General features: G+C 47.0%; 1 protein-coding gene across 1 annotated transcript; it reads left to right on the top strand.

Annotated features, from left to right (window-relative positions):
* Positions 1–4133: 4133 nt before the first annotated feature.
* Positions 4134–12678, top strand: LOC133352544 (uncharacterized). The gene is made up of 5 exons (XM_061568255.1): positions 4134–5171; positions 7145–7403; positions 10454–10487; positions 12124–12517; positions 12620–12678. Exons 1-5 carry the CDS (start codon positions 5138–5140, stop codon positions 12676–12678), a joined length of 780 nt encoding a protein of 259 aa, XP_061424239.1. The 5' UTR covers positions 4134–5137.
* The last annotated feature ends 129 nt before the right edge of the window (positions 12679–12807 follow it).

Genomic DNA, 12807 nt, shown 5'->3' with positions numbered 1-12807 from the left:
GCGTTTAAATAAAAGACGATTGTTCAAGCGGGCAATGTGACGCGATTCATTCCTGCGGTGTGTATTCACCGGGAGCGCTACGCACCGTCTGCTTCGGCGGTGGATGTCGAAAGGTCCCGGGACGCCACTCGCAAAAGCCGTTGCTTGCTCGCAGTCATGGTACGATTTTTGGCGAATTTGGAAGAAGAGGAAGAAATAACAAACCTCAAATTACTCGGTTGGGATCGCAACAAAGACGAAGAAAGAGCCTTTAACAGACTGTTGGGGCAAGTGCTGTTAGCGAGCGCCTATTAAGGCCGGCACGGCACATGAGGCGGTGGGATGTCCAGCAACACGCCCGGCCGTCTTTGTCTCTCCAGTGACTGTGTGTACACACCGCACCAGGTACTCGTTTGAGGCCGAGTCGACCTAGGGGAGGCCCAGAACCGGTTCAGATAATCGTCACTGGTGTTATCCGTGAGCGGGAATCCAACTCGGGTCGCCGGGTTCGCAGCGCAGCGCGCTAACCGCTACCACCACCGCTCACACAAACGCAGAGAGCGGCAATCATTGCCCCTGACTGCGAAATCTTGGCAGGACCCTCCTCAAAAAGAGTCCTGAGATTCGGCGACGCTCTCTCTCTCTCTCGGGTAAGCAAGCGGATTGATGATCACGATACCAACGGTAGTAAAAGGATACAATGTACGAGAGTAGTGAGGAGTGCTTGTGAATGGTTTAGGGCGATGAAGTAAAGTAGCATACCAATCTGCATAGAGTAGCACGTGTGTGTGTGGGGGGGGGGCTGGAAACAACAACCCAAACCTTCTCGGTGGACACAGTCCCATCATCAGTGAGCTCCTCCGGCAGGCGAGGAGGCTGCGTTGGCTGGGTCACTTAGCCACCACATGCCCAGCCACCACATGCCCAGCCACCACATGCCCAGCCACCACATGCCCAGCCACCACATGCCCAAGCAGCTTCTGTTCGGCGGGATAGAGGGGGGCTAAACGGGGAAGGGGGGTAATCTCTTACAAGACGGCTGGCTGACGAGGAAGAGTAGGCCGAACACCCTCTCGAGGGGCTCTCTGGTGGACGCCCTTACGTCAGCAGTGGGGCGATAAAAACTCACGGATATGGTGCACCTCCTCAACATTCATCTTGCTGTGACGTCGTGTGACATGCAAGGCATGCTGGGTGCAACGGGCTTATTGATCACGATATCATAGCTCGCTGGCGAAAAAATCCGGAATGGTCGCGGGATCTTTAACGTCCACTGTGAACCAGACAGCGCGTGGTATGGTGTACTGCCGCTTGATACGCCCGCAGTATTTACCAGGGCGGACGCTGGAAGTAAAACCGTGAGCCTCTGCGTCGAGCGACCAACGGCGCATCTTGTCCTGTCTGTGTGTGGCAAGGTGAAGTTGGCATCACTGTGTGTGTGTGTAGCCTGCGTATTGAGCCAGAGGCGTAGCTAGGATATTTTGCGCCCGGGGACGAACTATAAAATTGGCGCCCCCCCCCCCCGTTTAATCACATTTTCCTAATACATCGAATAAGGAATAACAATAAAAATGTTAATGAAACATTGTATTTAAAGAAGCAAATTTATAGAAATTATGTTACATGGCTCACTCAGTCACTGTCGTAGACTGGTTGACATAGTCTACAAAAGATTATTTTTTCTTGATTTCATTGTCGCCAACTGGTCAATCACGTAATCAAAATCTGTTTTTCCCAATGTTTCTCTTTCAACGCTAAGAAGAGCAAGATCGCTGAGACGATCTTGTCCCATTGAAGCACGCAAATACGATAAAATAAGTTTCAATTTTCTTGGTTCTTTCGGTAAAGTCACGTAGAAGGGAAGTAATAAAATAATAAAAATAAAACATAATAAAACAATTCATTCAGACGCTGTCGCCTCGACAGACCTGGTTTTCACCTGAGGACGGCTGCTTGTGTTGTGGCCGAAACGTCGTGAGAATTGTTTTATTATGTTTTATTTTTATTATTTTATTACTTTCCTTCTACGTTACTTTACCGAAAGAACCAAGAAGATGAATCCCTGCAGTCACGAAAGCTTTAAATCGAAATTTAAGTTTCAATTTGCTGAACGACCGCTCACAGCTTGCAATTGAAACTGCTATTGTTAATACAATGTGCATTGAAATTCGCAAATTCGGAAATATGTCGTCTCCATAAAACACAATAAAACCAAGATGATCCAAAGGAGTTTCTGGTAGAACTTAATTCCGGTTACTGAGCAGCATTTTGCAATCTCCAATTTCTGTGAAAAGTTCGTAGCCATTGATGTCGGTGTCATAGAAATTTCCAAAATCTGTGCAATTTCGACGAATTGCATCGACATCTGTGTCGGATAGAAGAGTTTTGACGTCCAGCAGAAATCCAAATTTTGTGTTCAGGTCATTTAGTCGTAAAAACCGTGTTGATAAAATACGCTCTTCATAACGCGCACAATTTCTTCTTCTCCTGAAAGTCCTGCAACTCTTGCCAGTTCTCCTGGCATCTTCCGACGTCGCCTAATTCTTCTGTCCACATCGATCCCCCAGGCTGTGCATCTTGTTTTGGCGTTTTCTACAGCAAATTGGCTCAAATCATCACGAAGCTTGACAAATTCATGCTCCAAAGATTCAAGATCAGTTGCTGCTTCCTTGAAATTCATAGTAGGATCCTGTAAGCGCTTCTGAACACGATAATTTTTTCCAAGAATGAGATTCCAGAAATGTAATAAAACTATGAAGTTAAAATTTAATACGCATGCAAGTAACTGCATCACTTCTGGTTTCAGGCGTCATAGTTACGTCCTCTGATAATTTGTCTAGCAGCCCTACTAGTTCATCCAGTCCTTCATAGATAGCTTTAACAGCTTCTGATCGTGCACTCCAGCGTGTTTCAGTCCCGCTTTACTGTGATGGGCACAGCTTTTTTAAACTCTTCCCAACGAATTGTTGAACGAGAGAAAAACAAATATATACGTTCAACTGTTACAAAAAATGTGAAGACAAGTGGATCCTGTTTAGCTGAGTGTACTCCTGCTAAGTTTAAGCTGTGGTTGTCACAGTTGACAAACAATGATCTGTGATTTTTGTCACATATTCGTTGTTGAAGGCCTGTTATATGCCCAGTCTTCACAGCAGCATTGTCATAACATTGTGCTGCTAAATGAAGGCCACGCTATGTTGACGTGCGTGGGCTGCTCCGGCTGCTACAGCCGCCTGGAGCGTGGTGGTGTCACTAATAAGAACTAAAAATTGGCCGTCGTAGTTTCCGCCACCAAAAAACAGGCCAGTGACTAAGGCTGAAAGACTGCGCCTGTCTGTTGTTTGGGACGTTTTTCCATGTAAATTCTTAATAGGCGCGCGTACAAAAATGTAATTACATGACATGTAGGCTGTGTGTGGCGGGATATAAACACTCTTAGGTTGAGGTGTAATTTTGTGCAGTAGTTTCAGGCTGCCGCGCCCGCCGCAATAACTTATAATGTAACGTTGTAAGCCTTGGCGCCCGGGGACATATGTACCCCCCTGCCCCCCCCCCCCCCTTAGCTACGCCTCTGTATTGAGCCATCGGAAAGCCTCTGTTCAGGCTTGCTGCATACCGGCGATACTGCCCGGAAATCGGCAGTGTTGGATCCGCTGACCCACGCTCTGTGAATCGGCGGTGCAGGGGGGGGGCAGTGTTGGATCAGCTGATCCACGCTTTGTGAATCGGCGGTGCAGGAGGGGGGCAGTGTTGGATCAGCTGACCCACGCTTTGTGAATCGGCGGTGCGGGGTGGGGGCAGTGTTGGATTAGCTGACCCACGCTCTGTAAATCGGCGGTGCAGGGTGGGCAGTGTTGGATCAGCTGATCCACGCTCTGTAAATCGGCCGTGCAGGGGGGGGCAGTGTTGGATCAGCTCATCTACGCTCTGTGAATCGGCGGTGCAGTGGGGGGGGGGGCAGTGTTGGATCATGCGATCCGTGGGCTGGCTCTGGTGACTGCAGCAGTCACATTTGCGGGGACTGTCCGTTAGTTTCCCATCGCGACGAAGCAGGAGGCGACTGCATCTGCCATTCCCCGGTCCGCAGCGGGCCAGGGGCTCACCCACTCGCCGTGACGGCGCTCTACGGCGAAAGGGGGCCCACGTGAGCGCTCCAGAGGTTGGATTTGGCACCGCGCGCTGGAAGAGACGCGGGCTGGGTACGGGCAGTGCGTGGCGCGTCACTCCCAGGCTGGGGCGTGTGTGCGTGTGCACGCGTGTGACTCACGTATTCATCTGCTGCTCCACGCTCGCACGCACACACAGAGACGCCTGAGTCGTCCTTTATTATCATCTCGCACCCGCGCGTGTTCCTGCAGATGTCGAATTCTTCTTGCGGACGAATTCCAGATTTATCTGCAATGTAATAAATGTGTTCACGTCGATTTCAACCGTAATCATCTTTTTTTGGGGCTTAATTCGCTAACAAATTGACATTCGTAGCCTCTGCAGCTGTGTGCATTATTGCTGCAGCGGGCATAATTTTCTGAGGATTATATATACACGTTAGAATTATGCGTTAGCTCTTTGACCCGCGAGACCGATGTCGGGACATTAATGACCAGTAAGCGTTATTACGAGCTACCGGTCGTAGTGGATGTTCAGCAAACAGGACAGACAGACAGATAGAGACATTGCTGGATTAGAGTTGATCATCCTGCAGAAGTAACCATCCGTCGTGGATGTTCAGCAAAGGAGACAGACAGATAGAGACATTGCTGGATTAGAGTTCATCATCCTACAGAAGCTATCGTCCGTAGTGGATTTACAGCAAAGGGGACAGACATACAGAGACAATGCTGGATTAGAGTTGATCATCCTACAGAAGCTACCGTCCGTAGTGGATTTACAGCAAAGGAGACAGACAGATAGAGACATTGCTGGATTAGAGTTGATCATCCTAGAGAAGCTATAGTCCGTAGTGGATTTACAGCAAAGGGGACAGACATACAGAGACAATGCTGGATTCGAGTTGATCATCCTACAGAAGTAACCATCCGTAGTGGATGTTCAGCAAAGGAGACAGACAGACATACAGAGACATTGCTGGATTCGAGTTGATCATCCTGCAGAAGGCGGCTGTTTCCACGGCTGAGCGGTGGGCTGCGGGTCAGCACAGATGGATGTCCACAACGGATTTCTGCACAAATACGGTAACGGGACGTCTGGACAACACACGCGTGTTAGAAGCGTTATATATATGTTACGACTGTACCATGAAGAAGGGCAATTGCTCGACACGTTTCCTAAATATGTATTTGCCGTTCTATTGCAGTGTTATTGACGGATGTGTTGGGTGTTGTTGTTGTTATTTGTGCTTGTGCACCGGTGCCAACGCGGCATATGTGGGAACAACGCATGCGGATCCATTTGTAGATACCCCACTGATTTCTCATGATTCCACCCCTCATATTTACTTTATTAGCCACGGCTGAGTGGACATTGCGCATGAAGGAATGGGCTAAATAGTGGAAAAAATAAAATCAAGCAGTGCATGTGCTGAGATTGGCGAGGAACGTGCAGAGGCTTTGATTTAGAATCGTGTGTTCTCGATAGACTGCAGTACATTTTCAATACTGTATTATTTTTAATGTGGTATCTATAAATGGATCTCCCTGTGTAACGTTACAGAAAGCATATACGGTATAATAGGATGATGATGTTCCGATTTAAAGCTTTCGTGACTGCAGGGATTCATCGTCTTGGTTCTTTCGGTGAAGTCACGTAGAAGGGAAATAATAAAATAAACAAATAATAAAATAAATCGCACGACGTTTCGGCCACAACGCAAGGACGGCTGCTTGCGTTGTGGCCGAAACGTCGTGAGAATAATTTTATTATGTTTTATTTTTATTATTTTATTATTTCCCTTCTACGTGACTTTACCGAAAGAACCAAGAAGAAGAAGATGATGATGATGTGTATGACGATGCAATATGCGAGTTGGATTACGACGATGATTAATGCAATTGATAAGCACGACTTATCGATTGTTTCCGACGTTAATGGCAATGATGACGTTTAACGATCGTGATGATGACGACGGTAATCACGATACATTTTTATTCCACGAGAATGGTGACGGTGAGTCATGGTGATGACGATGACGGTGGTTGCGATTATAATTTAAAATATGATGATCTACAATCACAATAATAAGGCTGACGATTTACGATCACGATGATTATGGTGATCATCATCATCATCATGATTTGTGAGACGACGATGCAATAATTTTCCCATCAACTCATCGATAATTAAAAAAAAAACCTCAACACAGTCGTCAATAAGTACTGCGTGGCCTTCAAAGTAGAAAACAATATTTCAACGACGTTTCGGGCAACGGCCCTTCTTGATTTATTGAGAGAACATCATACTACCTCATAATATCCTGACAAAAGCTCCATTCTTTTTTTAATATCTAATTTCTTAAAAGAACCGCTCTTTGTGCTTAGTTTCTTGTCCTTCCCCCGCACCTCCAAATGAGTATGGCTGGCCACGTACGGTGCGAAAGAAGTTCAACGTACGTAATAGAGATTTAATCTCGGCACGCCGTGCGTCCCTGCACCATGAACTCATCATGTCGATGATGTTGTGTGCTACAGATGCCTCCGCGCGCTCATGCTTTGGCATTAGTACAGTGTGCGTGGATTAACTGGGGGAGTCATATAATCTGCACAATGTCCCGGACGCTTTCCCGCACAGAGACAGAGAGAGAGAATTCGTTGCGACCCAGATTTAATCTCGCTGGGAATCCAACAACAAAGACAACGATCTCCCCGTGCAGCCTTAACAAGGGCTGTTGGCGAGCACCCATGAAGATCGCCACGGCACGGCCGCCTTTGTCTTCCCAGTGCTGATGTTCATTGCACAGCGCACCAGGTGCTTGTTTAAGGCTGAGTCGTCCTAGGGGAGGCTCTGCACCGGTTCAAAATTGCATCACTGGCCTTAGCTGTGAGCGGGAATTTAGCATGGCTGATGGACATCTGTAAAAAAAAACAAAGAGCTTTATAACTCATCGGGTTTCTCCAGTATAAATACATTTCTCTGAATCTGGCATCCGCACCTCGACGTCCACTCCTCCACAACCCCCTCCTCCTCCCCCCACCACCTCCACCACCACCAGGGGGATTTCTGGTGAAGCGCTGGCGGCAGCGTTACGTGGCGGTGGAAGAGGACGGCTCGTTGTACATCGCCAGGGGTCCCGGGGCGTGCCCGCGGGGCCCCATCGCCCTCCCGAGCGCCTGCAGGGCAGTGGTGCCGGGCCTCGAGGTGGGCTCCCTGCCACCGCTCCCGACAGGGGCCCGGCCCGAGTGCTGCCTGGCCCTGCAATTGCTGGGAGGCAAGCACGTGTTCCTGCTGGCGGGCGACGCGAGCGAGTTCAGGTGTGACTATTTGGTTCTTTCGGTAAAGTCACGTCTAAAGATAAAGTAATAATTCTTTGGTTCTTTCGGTTAAGTCACGTCTAAAGATAAAATAATAAATTAAATAATAGCATATTACGACGTTTCGATTGCAACACAAGCAATCGTCATCAGGCATAAAAGAAATAGCAACCAAAATCTAACTAGAAAACTATAGACAGACATACAAGCAGACAGACATCACAAGGACACACAGAGAGAGGACACACTATAGACAGATATACAAGCAGACAGACATCATAAGGACACACAGAGAGAGGACACACTATAGACAGACATACAAGCAGACAGACATCATAAGGACACACAGAGAGAGGACACGTATCGCTGCCGCCAGCGCTCTCTGTGTGTCCTTATGATGTCTGTTTGCTTGTATATCTGTCTATAGTTTTCTAGTTAGATTTTTGTTGCTATTTCTTTTATGCCTGATGACGATTGCTTGTGTTGCAATCGAAACGTCGTAATATGCTATTATTTAATGTATTATTTTATCTTTAGACGTGACTTAACCGAAAGAACCAAATAATTATTCCTGCAGTCACGAAAGCTCAAAAATTAAGATAAAATAATAAATTAAATAATAGCATACGACGTTTCGATCGCAACATAAGCAATCGTCATCAGGTATAAATGAAAGAAAATGAAATAGCAACAAAAATCTAACCAGAAAACTATAGACAGACATATAAGCAGACAGATATCACCAAGATACAAAGAGAGAGAGAACAACACATAGGCACACAGAGAGAGAACGTCTCTGTGACGAGGTCACGAAAGCTCCAAATTAAGATTAGTTCAGGTGTGGTTTTTATATGCCCCCACTGTAATGCCATCGTGCTTGAGGCCGTATCTGCATTATAATTGCTATGGCTGAGATACAGCGTGGCATTTGGTGATAATAATCTATTTTTAACTGACATTTTATTTTTTAAAAGGGAAAATGGTACATTGCGATTATGATTTGTTAGATATTTTTATTTTATCTTATCTGTTATTGTTTATTATTCATTTATTCTACTGCGACTTGTTGCGTTTGTCGGAGAAGCGGCGGTGTTGTTTATGTTGATGAAACTTGAGTTGTGCGCCTTTTGGCGTCATCTGGTCCAACACCATGTGAGACTAGGCTCTAAGAAAAGCTGTCTCGGGTGTGGGCCAATCAATTTAAAGGACAGTGCATACATTATCAGAGTTGTGTTTTTGTTTGCATTCCGACCGCAGGTATTGTGGTCAATGCAAACATGACTCCTTGTAAAAAAGGTGTCAGTTTTGTTGCCAGATAAAAGGGTAAAATACCAATTGTCATATTTTGCTACTGGCAAAGGAGGTTCCAATGGACTAAAATGTATACAATGAAGAATAAAACAATACTCTTGCGCAAACACAAATACTGTAAATGTTAAATAAAAGCTAAAATAGAAAATTCCCTGCAACGAAAATCTGCTCGGGCAGATTACTTACAGATCGATGACAGCAATCAAAAACGAAGCTGCAGACACATTAAACATTAACACCGATATATCATCATCATCATCATGGCTTGGCTTCGCGAACGAAGATCTAGGAAGGACATCCACGTCTTCTGCAGGCACGCTGGTGGCTGAAGAGGCCTATGCGGGACAAGCAGGTCCTGCCACAACAGCTGCAAGTGAAGGTCTCATCTGGGATGGGTGCTGAGGGATCATGATTCTTCCTCCTTCTCCTTTTGTCCTCCATACGGGCCCTGCGGGTATCTTCGAAGAAGGAGGTGGCCTGGTGGACTGTGTGCCGCCAGGAGTTGCGATCAGCTGCTTGTGTTGCCCACTGACGGTGATCGATGCAGCAAGCAGTGAGGGACTTCTTCAGGGAGTCTTTGTATCGCTTTCGTGGTGCCCCTATGTCGCGATGGCCAGAGGACAGTTCCCCATACAGCACGATCTTAGGCAAGCGGTGGTTCTCCATCCTGGCGATGTGCCCTGCCCAACGAAGCTGTGTCTTGAGGACCATGGCCTCGATGCTGATGACCTTCGCTGACTTGAGGACTTCAGTGTTGGCGACGAAGTCACTCCAGTGAATATTGAAGATTGTGCGGAGGCAGCGCTGATGGAAACGCTCGAGGAGACTCAGGTGACGACGGTACGACGGTACGTGACCCAGGACTCAGCGCCATACAGGAGAGTGGTCAGCACAACAGCTTTGTAGACGTTGACCTTTGTGGCTCTTTTAAGGTTTCTGTTGTTCCAGACACGTTTGTATAGTCTGCCAAATGCACTGTTTGCCTTGGCCAGCCTGTTGTCGACTTCGTTGTCGATCTTGGCGTCAGACGAGATGACGCACCCCAAGTAGCTGAACTGGTGGACAGCTTTCAGTTCTGTTTGTTCAATGAAGATGCTTGGTGGATGGTGCTCCTCATGGGGTGCGGACTGATGAAGAACTTCAGTCTTCCTCAGGCTGACTTCAAGGCCGAAGATCTGAGCTGTTTTCGCGAAACAGGACCGATATATAGCGTGAATATAATACTATATTATGTAAACAAACGCCGATATATGTCAAAGGCAATCACTCACATCACACCCGCAACCTTCCAAGGAGCATAAACCATCACGCGAACTCCGATCATCCTCGCAGCAACGGAGTTTGATTAACCATCGAATAAATACGGTCACCGCATCGCGCGCTTTCAGATGCGTTTCTGCGGCCGTCTGGAACGCTCTCCCGATATTAGGAAGTCACTTTAGCTATGCACTTTTAAATCATCTATAAGATTGAAAACTCATTTATTTAGAACTCCTTTTTGTGTTCAGCTTGTTGTCCTTCACCCCACTCCCCCGCAACTCCGATTACCACGGTTTGCTACGTACGGTACGAAAGAGGTTCAACATACGCACGTACATACAACATTCCCGCAGCCTTCACAGTCCACCCGCACCCCAACAACAACACCCGCACCCACGTGGCCCACGCGTTTCCCCCGTCAGCTCGCTCTGCACGGTTGATTGACGTGCGCTCTGTCACCATTCCTTGTGCCCCCGCAGGCGCTGGTTCGGCATCTTGATGCAAGCCAGGAAGGTGAGTGATGGGTACATCACGGCGCGGTCCAACCTCGCGTATTAAACGTTGTGTGCTTCGGCCCCCCAGCCCCCCCCCTCATCCCCCAGGTCAGCTCACGCTCCCTCAAACAAACTCACCTATGGGACACTTATTTGCTGGTTACATAACAAAATAATAACATCTTCTTGGTTCTTTCGGTAAAGTCACGTAGAAGGGAAGTAATAAAATAATAAAACTAAAACATAATACAATTGTTTTATTTTTATTATTTTAGTAATAAAATAATAAAAATAAAACATAATAAAATAATACAAATAAAACATAATAAAATTGTTTTATTTTTATTATTTTATTACTTCCCTTCTACGTGACTTTACCGAAAGAACCAAGAAGATGAATCCCTGCAGTCACGAAAGCTTTAAATCGAAATTTAAGGCATACATTATCGTCAACGCTTTTTTGTTTACATGTTTTATCATAAGTATGATGCTGGCGAATGCAGACAATGCCTTTCAGTATGCGTCTATTTGGCGTTTGAACATCTTAACACCTCCTGTATTATTGCCGGGAAGAGTAAAGCCTGTTATTGTTTCATCACGTTCCATTTTGTACGCACGAATGTTTCATTTTCGTTGGTACTGATATTCGTTGGTAACTGATTTTCGTTGGTACAGTACTGATATTCGTTAGTATTGATTTTCATTGGTAACTGATTTTCATTGGTACTGATTTTCATTGGTACTGATTTTCGTTGGTACTGATTTTCGTTGGCACTGATTTTCATTGGTACTGATTTTCATTGGCACTGATTTTCGTTGGTACTAATTTTCATTGGCACTGATTTTCGTTGGTACTGATTTTCGTTGGTACTGATTTTCATTGGTACTGATTTTCATTGGCACTGATTTTCATTGGTACTGATTTTCATTGGCACTGATTTTCGTTGGTACTAATTTTCATTGGTACTGATTTTCGTTGGTACTGATTTTCGTTGGCACTGATTTTCGTTAGTACTGATTTTCGTTGGCACTGATTTTCATTGGTACTGATTTTCGTTGGTAACTGATTTTCATTGGTACTGATTTTCATTGGTACTGATTTTCATTGGCACTGATTTTCATTGGTACTGATTTTCGTTAGTACTGATTTTCGTTGGCACTGATTTTCATTGGTACTGATTTTCGTTAGTACTGATTTTCGTTGGTACTGATTTTCATTGGTACTGATTTTCGTTGGCACTGATTTTCATTGGTACTGATTTTCATTGGTACTGATTTTCATTGGCACTGATTTTCATTGGTACTGATTTTCATTGGTACTGATTTTCGTTGGTACTGATATTCGTTGGCACTGATTTTCATTGGTACTGATTTTCATTGGCACTGATTTTCATTGGTACTGATTTTCGTTGGTACTGATTTTCGTTGGCACTGATTTTCATTCGTACTGATTTTCAGTGGCACTGATTTTCGGCGGAGTATTGCTCACCGTTGCTCTGCGCGCTCGACCTCTCGACCTACAATCCCCATGGCAAACAAACGAGAAGAACTCACAAGCAAGCAAGCCAAGCGGGCGCACTGCTGCCAAGCCGTTCGGCCGTTTGCCCATCGGTGGTCAATGTCACTGCGTCGTTGCAACTCCCGTGTCGCCGCAGGGCGTCCTGTGTCCACTGGACGGGCGACTCACGCCGTCTGCCTGGCCAGCCGACCCGGCCACTCGCGACAAACAACAGCGGCGCAGAGTCGCCGCCGCCGCCAGCAGCACCAGCACCGCCGCCTCACCATCCCCAGCGCTCTTCCGTCTCGTCTACGCTCCGCGCTACCCTCGTTCATCGCCGCACGCCGCCGCCGCCGCCGCGCAACCCGCCCTTCCGCCGTGCTACCACAGGCGACACGAGCGGCCCTGCGTGGACCTGGCCTTCCTAGTGACCGTCGAAACGGTGGCCGGGCCCGCGTTGGGCCTCGTGGCCCCGGGGTCGGTTGCCTCCATCGAAGGGGCAGCGCTGCGTGAGTGCATACTGGGGGCGATGGGCGGTGGCGGCGGTGGCGGTGGAGGAGGAGGAGGTGGAGGAGGAGGAGGTGGAGGTGATGCCACACTCTACCACGCTGGGACGGATGTGTTCCACGCGCTCGCTGGGGACGCGTACGGAGGAGATTTTGTGGATTACGACGGCTTCGAGGGCGCGGATTTCGGCGCGTTCTCGTTTTGAGGTGGCGTGGTGATCGCGTGAGGTGTCCCTTGTCCCCCGCAGCGGTCGTGTTAGTATTACTCACATTGATATTCACAGTTCGTGGGTGTTTTATTACTAAAATAGTGTTTAAGTGTATTTATAATGTAG

Source organism: Lethenteron reissneri, chromosome 41 (assembly GCF_015708825.2).
Source record: "Lethenteron reissneri isolate LAM-NWPU_2019-01 chromosome 41, ASM1570882v1, whole genome shotgun sequence".
Classification (NCBI taxonomy): domain Eukaryota; kingdom Metazoa; phylum Chordata; class Hyperoartia; order Petromyzontiformes; family Petromyzontidae; genus Lethenteron; species Lethenteron reissneri.
The sequence above is the reverse complement of the archived record's forward strand: the minus strand, read 5'-3'. Positions and strand labels throughout refer to the sequence as shown.

Excerpts from the sequence above, each read along its gene's own strand:
- LOC133352544 (XM_061568255.1), top strand. The coding sequence starts at position 5,138 with ATGGATGTCCACAACGGATTTCTGCACAAATACG. Across the intron at positions 10,488-12,123 it reads TCTTGATGCAAGCCAGGAAG|GGCGTCCTGTGTCCACTGGA; the intron begins GTGAGTGATGGG and ends GTGTCGCCGCAG. Across the intron at positions 12,518-12,619 it reads GGGCGGTGGCGGCGGTGGCG|GAGATTTTGTGGATTACGAC; the intron begins GTGGAGGAGGAG and ends ACGCGTACGGAG.